Raw genomic sequence first — 12,440 nt, forward strand, 5'->3', positions numbered from 1 at the left:
AGAACCGACAAAATATATATAAAAGAGGAGGGGCAAAATCTGAGCTTTGTCAACAGAGGAGTTGTGTATGTTTGACATCCCTTTTATTCGAATACATGCAGGAACAGTGTCTTATTTGTTCTGTTTGGGGTTTTTGGCAACCAGTTTCTCCGTGTTCAGTGTTTTGCCTCATTTGAGGACAAATGTGGGCAGCTTTAAGCAAGAATAATAAGGGTGTTTCTCTGAGACATGCCCTCGCCATCTCTTTAGAAAAAGCTCATTCAATCTTATTCTTTCACCTCTCAAGGCTGGTGCAGCCTGACAATACAATATCATCTCATATATCTAGTCAATTTCTCACCGATATTTCACATTTAACACAGGCATTTCCTCCAGGCTGTTATTTGTGCTGCTGTCAATATGTTATTGACACAAACGAGGTGACATTATGTGGCTCCCGTCTCTTGTCTCCACGACATGTCAATCAAAAATTACTCATGGATCCGACTCAGCTCAGATATAGATCGCTCAGCGAGGAGGGGCAGCGGAAAGAGCAGATATCTCTTCAAGGAATACTGGAATTGATTCGCGTGTGACTGAGCCAACAGTCGGCTGATTGACAAGCGATACAATTAAGTGGAAGCTAGAAGGAGCGGAAGACCGTCATTATATCAATCATCAGCCCTTCCCCCGCCTTCCTTTGTCGATCATCAGCACTCATCATCTAATGGGCTTTGTGTGCTCTGAGACTAATTTCACTGTAAATATTACAATCACGTCTCTGGAGTTCAAATCAGCACAAAGTCGTAATGACATAAAGACAGGAAGAGACAAAGACAAATAGAACATAGGAGATGGTTCCACCCAGACACTCAAGTTCCAGTACTAAAAAGCACAATGCCATAGCTGGGACTTAAACACAGCACACGTCTATTTCTGTACACAGAGGTAACAAGGTCCCTAGTGGTCCTTAAAGTATTACCTGCATACCCCTTCATTGCACTAAAAGGTACATGGACATTTCTGACAGCAAAAGGCACGTTATATGTATTACTAAGATTTGAACTTGAAGGTAAGCTTTTGAAGGTACAAAATGTTTTGTTGCGGGAGAGGTCCTCCCAAAGGGATTGTACCTTTTCAAAGAGCACTTTTTCTTGCTGCCATGTGCGAAAGGTTCAGTCTAAAACTGTCGTCCCTTTCTTGCGGTTTGTGACGGGAACAAATGTAATTTTGGTCCTATAGCATATAAATTAAGCAATTTGAGTTATTCATGAGAAGGACTTCACAGCAGCAAATCAATCAAAAGTGAAAACAAAGGGCAACCGAGCAGTTGTTTGGGATCAGAGATCAGACAACAACTTTAAACACACTGCACATGAATTAAAGGAAAATACCCCTATCCCTGTGCGTTACTGGTGTCCCTCAAGGTCCTATTTGAGGCCCTCTGTTATGCTGTATAAGTCCAGAAGTTTAACATCAAATGTATGCAGACGACACTGTGATTTCTCTACATGGTCATCCTCATCAGCAAACTGCATCCTTCTGATACTATGTGAACAAGTAATTGAGAGTGAAAGACGTTCAACCTATTAAACATTCAGGTGAAATTCTTCATCGTATTTGTGTTGTTAGACCTTCATAAGCAAGAAAACCAATTTCATTACACTGCAATTTTATTAATATAAATGTAGATGTTCTATTTCACTGTGGCCCTTCACTTCTTTGTTGGGTTTAGTGACATGTTTAGAACTTTTAAATTTGGTTTTCAGTGTAAAGCTGATAAAAAGCACGATTACCCTGTATACTAAGGTGAACAAAGGTAAAAATCGTTATTCCGGTATGACATATTTCTTTCAGCCCACCACATGATTCTGCATCATAAGCACATAATAAGACTCTTGGTAGAAATAGGACTATTTTGCTCTTTGCAATCTGAAAAAGAGCGTCCGTTTAAGGTAGTGTGTCCCTGTAGCGTATATGCTGTATGTTTTGAAGCCTATGTGAGAAAATCAGCATATTGTCTCCCAACCAGACAGCGTAAAATGTTTGTTTGCTGGGATAAAGGCAGAAATTATGGAAATGCTGTAATTCAGGGTTATTTCAGTCCTGACCACAGGCATAACAGGATGCAGAGGATGACGAAGAAGATAATTGAGCTTAGTCATCAAACTGAATGTTATTCAGGTTACAATGTGGCTGCTGTGACAGAGAGCAGAGCTATGATGCTTTCCCAGCCCTATATTGCCTGTTTAAACAACACAGGGTTGGGCATCAGCTGGGATTGTAAGTCCCATCCCATAAAGCCTCTCTGATCCTTCAAGGCCTGTAGTCTTCACAAAAATTGCCAAACAAACCTTGCGTTAAATTAGACTAGTTAAGACTGTGTTTATTCCACGTCTGGAACACTGGACCACAGACAGTTAAATGGTGTGATTCACCTTTGTTGCTTCATATTGGATAGGTAGTATAGGCCCTTTGTGTGTGTACAACAGAAGCAGCTTAAAACTCTGCCGCATTAACAGCGAAATCGTAAAAAGGTGTATTTTTAATGTCGGACACAGAAAGAAGAACACTGCCATCGTGTAACCAAGTATGCAGAAAGCCTGCTAATGGATTTCTGCATCTGTGCTGAGCGGCAAAGAAAGGAAAAAACAGCAGACAGAGTAGCACACATGGAGGCCGAATGATGGTGAATGCTAAGAGTGAAAAAAGAGACATAAGAGCCAATAACCAAACAGAGAGGAGCAGCGAAAGTGCAACTTTCCACAGATATGGATGGTTGGAGGGTCGATCGTTACCCAGACACCGCTTGCATGCCTGCCTGCCCTCGCTGCCTGATTGCCTGGCACACATTTGCATTAGAGTCGAGAGGAGCCGAGCAGAAGAGCACAGCCAGAGAAGTCTTTGATCTCTCAGCCTCTGTCTCTTTGATGCATCATGTGGAAACACACCAGCAGATTTGGGAACGAGCAAATGATGTTGGGTGTTAAGTGGATGTGTGTGTTTCTGCGGATGTTAGCATGTGTGATCGCTGCGAGTGAAATGATTTATATAGCGGGAATGACTGTGCAAATCTGTCAAGACATTGATTGCAGTCCAAATGAGCACACACACACACACATGTCAGCATGGGTTGCCCTATTTTATTAAAGTGCATTCAAGCAGGAGGGAGTGGAACCCCTCCGCCCTTTTCTTTTTTTGCTCTGGCCGTTTTTCAGGATTATCAGACGTCACAGCAGCTCTGACAACCACAACTGTCAAGCAACAGATTTACATCCAGCCCCATGCTTTTCTCCCAAAATTGTCATTTCACATTTCTGCCTGGGTTCAGATTCGAGGCAGTGCACCAAGATAATCTGTGGATTTTGACTCTCTGCGTGTATTGACAACATTCTGTGCACACGTCTGCTCATCTGTCTCTCTCCTTTACCCCCTGTCTTCCCCAGTTCTTCCCTCTCACCTCCCCTGACTCCTCTCTTGCACTCCGCACCTCTCCTCTCTCCTGTCCCTTCACTCCTCTCACCTCATTCTCATCCCCGCTCTTCCCGGCCTGTCAGGATGATTTCAGGCTTGTTGCGTTTGGCCTGACTTAGTGTGTTGCGATTGAAACAGTAATTACAACACTCTCTGAATAGCTTTTCCTCCCTCCCTCCTACCTATCATCCACAGGCTTAACCCCACTCTCCATTCTGACATGAAGGGGCCAGCAAACAGCCTGTGTATAGAGAACCATTAACCCACAATTAAATTACAATCACCATAACAAAGGATGGGTGACATTTAAATCCACCAATCGGGGTGGGATTAGGAGCAAAGAGCACTTCTCTCGGGATGCGTTATCATCTAAATATGACAGTGAGGACAAAGGAAATGTGAATCAAACTGTGATGTGAATTCTTGAAATATCTCACAGTAGCTTTTACCACCACCAAGTACCTTATCTCCACCACAAGTTACGCTAAGGTGTATTACAGGGTGTAGAAGAGTAAGATCGGATTGAGAAGTGTTGATTTCGCTACTTCTTGCCTTTCTATGTGCGATATAATGATATGTTGTATTACTTATTCACATCTGGAATAGGATTAAAAGGAAATGAGGCAAGGAACAAAGGCTTAGCGGCTGAATCATGAAGCTCCAAGCAATTATGTCTTGGCACCATTATAGAGAGGTAGCTAAGGAAAAATAATAATATGAGGCCCCTTGGTTAACAGGTTGGCTAGCTGCTAACATCAGAAGCTGATGTTTATCTGTGTTTAACAACTCAAACCACAATGTGCAGCTGAGGACGATGGGAATGACATCAGGTATATATGACTATAAACTAAAATAATGGACAAATTACAGCTAAACTAATGATGGTCTAAAGCCGTGGGGTGACATGAAGGTCTTTACCAAATTTTGTGCCAATTCAATTAGTACCTGTGGAGATATTCCACAAATAAGTGAAAAATGTTCCCTAGTGGTGCCACGGAATGATACATTAGTGCAATACCAAAGTTTATACAATTGGTATTCTGGGCGCCATCAATGTCTGCACAATATTTTAATGCGATACATTCAGTTATCCAGCTTGTAACGCCACCAAAGCCATGTACCGACCAAAAGATTAGCCAGGCAACGTCACCAAACGTGTCACAATGCAATGGATTCTGTCGATCAGCTGGTTCAACCACTTCTGTTAACAAGCATGCAAATTTCATGCATCATTCATCATTCAACAACACTGACCAGATGGTGCCACATCCAAACTGATCAAATGAATCTGTGATAAAATGGCACAGCCAGTGTTGCCTGAGGGCTGCAGACCTCCAATGTGGCCTCTGAAGAATGTGATGTGTCACCTGAAAGCCCTCCGAGGTGAAATGCCTATTCAACATTTGGCTCTGACACAGCAGAGTGATGTTGGCCTTCAATCGAATATCAAGGTTGCGCTGAAATGAAAGCAATTTGATCTCGCCAGAGAGGAGAATGAGGAAACGAGATTGATGTTGTGAGGAGAATGAGCAGGTGATGGGATGCGGAAAAGGAAGTCAGTCGAGGTAAAGAGCTGCATACTTGGTGTTTTATGCTGAAATGGCACTGAAGGTTTAATGTGATACGAAAGAGATAGCTTTTCTTCTTAAACAGGGGAGGAATCAACACTGAACACCCGGCGTGGTGGAGCAGGAGAGATACGACTTTAAACCAAAAAGGAACAAAAAGGAAACGTTTAGCACCAGACACACAAAGCATTTTTGTGGAAAACCAGAATAACTTACTTCATGGGTTTGAACAATGCCTGGCCGTAGTTCTGGAAGGTCATGATGAGCTTCAGCTGCGTGCCTCCAGACTTCATTGCTGTTGGAGACAAACAAACAACCATTCATTTTACATTAAATGACAGCAGTTCCTACTATAATGAGACTTTCACTCTCTGACAAAAATTGACTGGAGTTTAGTCTTAATTAAGCACAAATTTGATGCTAGTTGACTTATTATTAGCTAGGTAGCCTACTTTAGGATTAAACTCAAACTAGCCTTGCTATAGCATTTAGGCTAATTAAGTAAGCTGCAATATCATACTCAATAAGTCTCTGCATTTATTTTTATAGTAAATTTTAATGTGTATCTATCTAAAATTACAGTTTATCTTATCAGTCTTTGAATACTGTAACTGATGGGCTGTTTTCTTACCTAAGCAGCTCTGCTCCAAGAAAATTTAAATCCAAGTCAATATTGCATGTACTTTGTTTTAAAAATGTACACAGACACGTTTGTCCTTAAAATTACAGTCAAAGACACTTGTGTACAGTCTTCATAGCTGAATAACATATAGACATAGCAAACTTATTCTGTGTGGGGACTGACTCTGATCGATAATAGTATTCTGCAACCAGTCTAAATAGATACTTTTCAATTTCATATGAAACAAAACCAAATATATTATTATAATTTACATTTCATCTCTCTAATTTCTTTGGATTCTATTAAATTCATGGTATAGAGAGGCAAGGTCTTATGGTGTACACCACGGGATCTCATTTTGGAAAGTAAATCTGCGGCAGTCAGTGACAAGAGATAAATAACCTTTTGAGCCCATTTCAATTATGCCAATTAAAATACTATCTAGTTAGTGAAACTGTACAGTGAGCTACATCTCTTGTCCTGTACAATATGCCACACACATATAACACCAGCATCGGCGTCAATGAAGAAGCAAATATTTAAGGACCCTTTTATTTAAAGATCTGTAGCTAATGGAGACAGAAAGTTAATTATATTTCTTACTGTGGGTGTTCAGTCTTTATACTTCAGCATTTTTACAACATATTGCAACTGTCTTGGCTTTCAAATATATCGTCATATGTGTTATTCATGATACGTTATAGATGGGATCAAAAAGTTTGTAATAGACCACTGTGCATATTTGCCTGGTGGTCTACTGGAAGTAAAAGGACAGAAAAATCAGCTGTAAAAGAACATAATCCCTTAATGTGTTATATTAGAATGGATTTGTTTTCCCTAGTGTACCTAATGAACTGGCAAGTGAGTTAAGAGGAACACTAAACATTTTGCTTAAGTCGATGCTTTTGTGTGATTTGCTCGATTTCTGTGCCGTTGTTCAGCGTACATTCATTCAAAGGAGACATGACATTCATCAGCGGTGCTATTACTTTAGCAGAATTCACGCATTATTATTTTCGCTTCTCAACTTTTATATTTTCAACCTTTCTAAATAGCTTTTTTGTTTTGTTGCTTTTAAATTCAACATAAAGGTCAAAAGATGACATCTCCTGTCGCTCACTATTCCAGCTCTCTATTAACAGGCTGTTTTTTCCTCTGTTCAATAAAACGAGAGGTAAGAAAATCCACATTCATCTAATATTTGCTCAGAATCCTGTACTGTGTATCAGTGTGTATCAGCCATGGTGCCATATGGTCATTTCATATCTGTGTAATCCAAGTAGACAACTACTGGTCCCATAACACTTGGTTTATCATCCATACTCCTCATAACAAATTATTCTCTTTTTAAAAGGCGTTACATTTCAATACATGCGTGATTTCTAATGCACTTTTTCACAAAATGGAAATCTACGTTTCATGAGTACAGACATACAGTAGCTACCTGATTAAACAATTCTAATCTGATCGGGTTCGTATGAAATGCACTCACATTAATCATTATTAAAAACTGCTGCCTGTCACTTTTTCGATGATAATGTAATCGATTAACATCGTTGAGAAGGGAGAACTTGGGCCATTAGTCTATTTAATGTTGTGCCAATCAGGCATAATATTACGACCACTGATAGGATAAGTAAATAACATTGACCATCTTGTAACAATGCAATGTTCTGCTGGGAAACGTTTGGACCTGGCATTCATGTGGATGTTACTTAGAAATGTAGCACCCACCTAGACCAGACCAGGCACCCCCACCCAATGCAATGACACTCCTTGATGGCAGCAGCCATCCCCAGCAGGATGCAGCAATATCAGGCAGGTGGCCATAATGTTGTGCCTGATCGTTGTATATAAATATACATATACAATCACCGATTTGATTTACATTTTCAGAAACATTTCATGGCAAAGTGGAAACCTGAAACATCAAACATTTCTTTTGCAATGAAAGTGAAGTTCACAGTTGCGTATGCACGCTCATCGTATACATGTGTCGTTGTGTGTGCTTGTGTGCTTGAGCCCTGAAAAGACTGAGAGCTGATGTCACAGTGTTTGTTTGATGGGAAGGAACAGTGAGGGGGTGAAGGACAGCCAGTGCTCGCCCAACGCTCTCTGTTCCTCTGCTGTTTACTCTCCGCCTGTATTCTCTGGAGGGTCTATCTCTGTCTCTGTTTCTTTGTGTTTTTATTCATCCTCCTATCCTTCATGTTTTCTCCATTTTTGCCATGATAATGCAGTCTAAAGGCACTCATGGGACTGGGCTGTGTGCTACAGGCAGGGCTAAAACACTCAGATTTTCCCCCACCCCCCAAAACAATGGGCACAGCAACCACTGCGCGTGTTATTTCTACCCCGATCGATCGGGAGCCGTGTTTTGGTGGCGTTTTGCCACGGAACAACCTTCTCAATCAATGTTTTCATTTATTTTTACATATGGGAATCGCGAGGACAAGCAAACAGTTTACTGAGAAAAAATTAGAAGTGAACAGATCAATGTTTGCCTGACCTCACCTGCTGCTGTGCGAACTCCAACTGTAATTGCAAGGAACTCATGCATGCAGAGCCACTATGAAAATAATGTTCCATTTCAGCCTCCACATGCAACAAACAAACCGTATTCAATGAGACTTCACGGTGCAAAAATATTTAGCTCTGTCTCTATTTGGGTTGTGCAGTGTCAACCTTGCAGACTTTATCAGTCTTGCTTTTGCACACGATATCTTCATCGATGCGCGTTGCTCAAAAGGTTTTATGGTGTAAAATACCTCCAAGAACTCCTATCCTTAACTTTAAATAATAGACGACTGCAGTTCTTCGGCTTCCATTGGTATTCTGCCCTGCAGGCCTGTGTTAAGACTCTATAATTACTGAGCCACCATGTATTTAGCTGGCAAGATATGCTGAGAACTGCTTCCTCTATCCACCCAGGCTGACAGGCAGAAAGCGAGAGGGAGAGATTTTGAGCAAAATTAGAGATCATGTTGACCAAAAAGAGGGAGAAGAATGAATGTTTTCTTCCAGTAGTTACCAAGCAGCGTTGTTAGTTTTATAAACGGCTAATCCTACTCCCTGATACGTATTTAATCTTTGCTATAGGCCGGTTCCATTTTTGTCATTGGCAGATAAACCTGACATCTAAAAGCCGTTTTTACCGCAAGATGGACGACCTTGAGTCGACAAGCTCTCCTGGAATGTAGGAGCTGAACTGAGCCAAAAAGGAAGACAACCCCCCCCCCCCACCTCCAAAAAAAAAGAAGAAGCAGGAATGAATTTGATATAACAGCCCCAGCATGGATTATCACCTCTATCAGGTATCTACTTCACTGTTTCTCAGGTTTTTACAGCTTTCTATAGAACGGCGGATTCACAGCACGCCTGTCAATCAAATAAAGAAAAGCCACAGTGCTTGATTCCGTTCGAACCGCAGCGTAGCCGTGTGATTTGCATGGAAACCAGGTGTTCTCTCGGACTTGATGTATTCCGCTGTGACGCCTCGTGGAAATACATGAGAGAAGATTGTGGCGTTTTATTATTCCTTCAGCCTTGTAAGGCAGGAGTGTGCAGGATGATCACATTCAACGCCGCTCTATGATAGCCTGCAGCCGACTTCCACCTTCATGCATAGTTGTGTGTGTGCGTGTGTGTGTGTGGCAGAGAGGAGCACACTTGTCAGTCAGTTCGCAGCGCCTCCTCTGACTCTTTCAAACCAGTTTAACCCATGAAAGAATGTTGGAGGGACACGTTCCACACAGACTGTCTACGACTAGTTGTTTGAGCACGTGGATACATTTTGGTTTGTGCAGCTTATGATTATTTAGGCCAGTTTACAATGACGAAATCTTAGTGGTGCCGCCATGGTGGGCCTTTTTTATTTTTACCTCCTTACATAGACTTGTAGAGCATTCAGCTCAAAAGCAGTGACTAAAAAATGATGACCCTCAGCTCCAACCAGGCTAAAAGTGTTATTCAGTTACACAGCCATAGATCTGAGACACAAGCCTCGTGAAGCCTTATACATAATTTTTGATCACTGTGATTATAGTGTATTATTATAGTATTACACCAATCATATCCCAGCAGAGCCAAAGAGCCCGTTATCATTATGTTACAACCTTAAAAAAGTAAAACGTGTGTTACTGTCATGAAGCGGTTGTTTGGGATCAAGCTCTGTGTTTAAACATTAAAAAAAAAATTTTATAAATAAGTCAACACATGCTCTATATAATATATGGATCCTATCATAATCAGTTTAACGTCATCCTAAACAGAAATGAAAAATTCTGAGTGTTTTGTTTGACAGTTAGGTTGAGTTGAAGTTGTGAACATTGCTTCTCCGACCTCTTAACCTGAACTTTGACCTCTCTGAATGGCACACCAGAGACAAATTGACTGAACGGCCGAATGGCACAGGTTAACTGTATGAGCACAACCGACGTCTGTTTCCACCAGGAGACACAAGCCAGTCAAAGTGTCCTTAATCAAGACACCGGACCCACTAGGAGATTGTTTTAATCAGGCACCAAATTACACAAGAAAGGTGACATTCAGCTTGTGTAAAATACTACCGTGCACTCAAATCTGTTCCTCCATGTGTGCCTTGATGACGTGCATCAGCCTAAAAGAAGTGGTTTTCTGCAATAGCAGCTCGGTGTCCTCAGAGTAAAACGCAAATTTTGACCCTCCGTCTGTGCACTGAAGCCCTCCTGCTGATTGCTGCCGCCTCCACCCACTCCCCGTGTCAATTTTTATGACTCACCGACGCTGGTGATCCTCTGGGTAACCAGGTCCTTCAAGAGAGCATCGATGACAGGGTTGTGTCTGGAGTACAGCTCGTATCGATTAATCCCAATGTGGAAGCGGAGCCAGTTGGGGTAGGAATCGGCCGACAGCCCCCCTGTGGGGCCGAACTCATCTATGTTGCCTTCCCCGGCCCTGAAGGGGAAAAGAGAGAGGCACAGAGGGGATTTTCAGATTTCTGTGTAAAGAGTGACAGGTGTTGTGTAAGAGCACAGCTTCAGAATTAGATTAATGTGATTGCACAAGACTGTGAGTCCTCTGCTGTGGAGTTTGGGTGTGTAAACTGGTTCTAAAATACTTCTTTATTGCTTGTGTTGTATTAGAGGTGATGGTGACATGCTTTCAAAGATGACTCAAGGAGCAAAACACTTTACCATGTCTGATCCTCTGCTGCCTTGGGGTCAAATCTGATGTCCGTGTTGACGTTGAACAAAGTGTCCTCATCTGTCAGAGATGGCAGGGGTCTTTTATATAAGGGGTGGTCATAGAGAGCAGACAACCTTGAACCCTTAACGGGCATGTTCTTGGTCACTGTGGAGTCCTGCATGAATTGTCTCTTCCTGTCACCACGCAGCCCCTGATGCTCTTGGAGCCTCTTGAAAGCCTGTGTTTTGTCGCCCGTGACCGGGATCCTTTCCAGGGAGTGGGAGGAAACATTTGAGCTGGGCTCGTTGCTGAAGTCCTGGAGGATCCGCAGAGTGTGCTTGTTAGGCCAGCCCTGCTTCCCCCAGCTCTGAGGCTCCTCGCTCGGCGTGTGCGAGCAGGAGCAGCCGCTGTTGCCGTGCCTCTCCAGCTTCGGTAACAAGTCTATCATTATGTGCAAGGAGCACGCGATGAGGAACACCATGAGGATCAAAAACCGGAATTTGCGAAGGAGTATCATCTTCATGGTCTCCCTTTTGAGCAGATGTGAGTATTTACTGCAAATGATCAGCACGCAGATGAACAGGCTGACTACATCGCTGATGATGTTTATTAGACTGGACGCCAACCTAATGAAATACACATTAAACACGTACGACCCATCTTCACTTGCCGTCTTGAGTAAAGGATTCAGCGTTCAACCTTTGTATTTTCAACATCAGAGTCCTGCTTGAGTCGCGGGTGTTTTCTAGGCGAGGTTTCAGAAGCGCAAAATCATCCGCAGGAGTCCAGGTAAAACAGGTCGAGACGGCTCAGACCAGCGGTCGATTTGCGCAAGCCTCATCCTCTTCACACTGGACCTCTCCCCCTTTCCAGTCGGCCACAGGATAGTTCTGAATTGACACCGACTGGCGGAGAAGTGAGGAGGATCCACGGCGAAAATGATCCGTCAAACGTGCGTGCCCAAGAGGTCCGACTGCAAGCATCGGTCTCGCCGTCCAACCTCGTTCCTGTGTAGGGGAAGAGAAGCTGGGACGCCGAGAGAGATAGAGAGAGAGAAGAGAGAGAGAGAGCGAGACAGAAAAACTAGAAATATGAGAAGTGCAGCTCTAAGTGTTTTTCGGGAAAGTCCCCGGAAAGTAGTGCGTGCTCTGATTCACCCCGGCGACCCAGGATGCGTTATTCGGCCACATTGAGTCCCGATTATCACATGAGGCGAGCCAGCGGAGAAATGTGCACAGGTTGCAAGAGACAGAAATCCCCCTGGCGGGGCCGGGCAACCTCCAGGAGTGCAGCGGGATAAGAGAACGCACCTCTTGTAGCATGTGTGAATCTGGGTGGGTGTGTTAAATATGATGATGAAGCCAAGACTAGATCCTGCCTTTGCGCAGCGTCACCGTGCGCAGATTGGCTGAGGAGTGAGAGAGAGAGGGAGAGGGAGAGAGAGGGAGAGAGAGAGAGAGAGAGAAGGAGAGAGAGAGGGGGATAGTGAGACACTGCGACCATGTGAAGCGTATAACTCCTCGTCTGTATTCCTCTTGGAATAAATCCCCCCCTTGCACATCCCGCCTGCGCAAGAAGAGGGCGTCTTTCTACAAACCAATGTTCTGCCTGGTTCACACACGGCAGCAACC

General features: G+C 43.0%; 1 protein-coding gene across 1 annotated transcript in view; it reads right to left on the reverse strand.

Annotated features, from left to right (window-relative positions):
- Positions 1-12,108, reverse strand: part of fam20cb (FAM20C golgi associated secretory pathway kinase b) — a 51,577-nt gene extending 39,469 nt beyond the window's left edge. Inside the window, exons 1-3 of the mRNA XM_084568055.1 lie at positions 10,818-12,108; positions 10,403-10,578; positions 5,238-5,316 (exon numbers count right to left, since the gene is read on the reverse strand). Of these exons, the coding sequence (XP_084424181.1) occupies positions 5,238-5,316; positions 10,403-10,578; positions 10,818-11,332 (770 nt within the window). The 5' untranslated portion in view covers positions 11,333-12,108. The remainder of the gene's footprint in view (positions 1-5,237; positions 5,317-10,402; positions 10,579-10,817) is intronic.
- Between the last annotated feature and the right edge of the window lie 332 nt (positions 12,109-12,440).

The sequence above is a fragment of the Chelon labrosus genome (genome assembly GCF_963514085.1).
Source record: "Chelon labrosus genome assembly, chromosome: 19".
NCBI classification, from domain to species: Eukaryota; Metazoa; Chordata; class Actinopteri; order Mugiliformes; family Mugilidae; genus Chelon; species Chelon labrosus.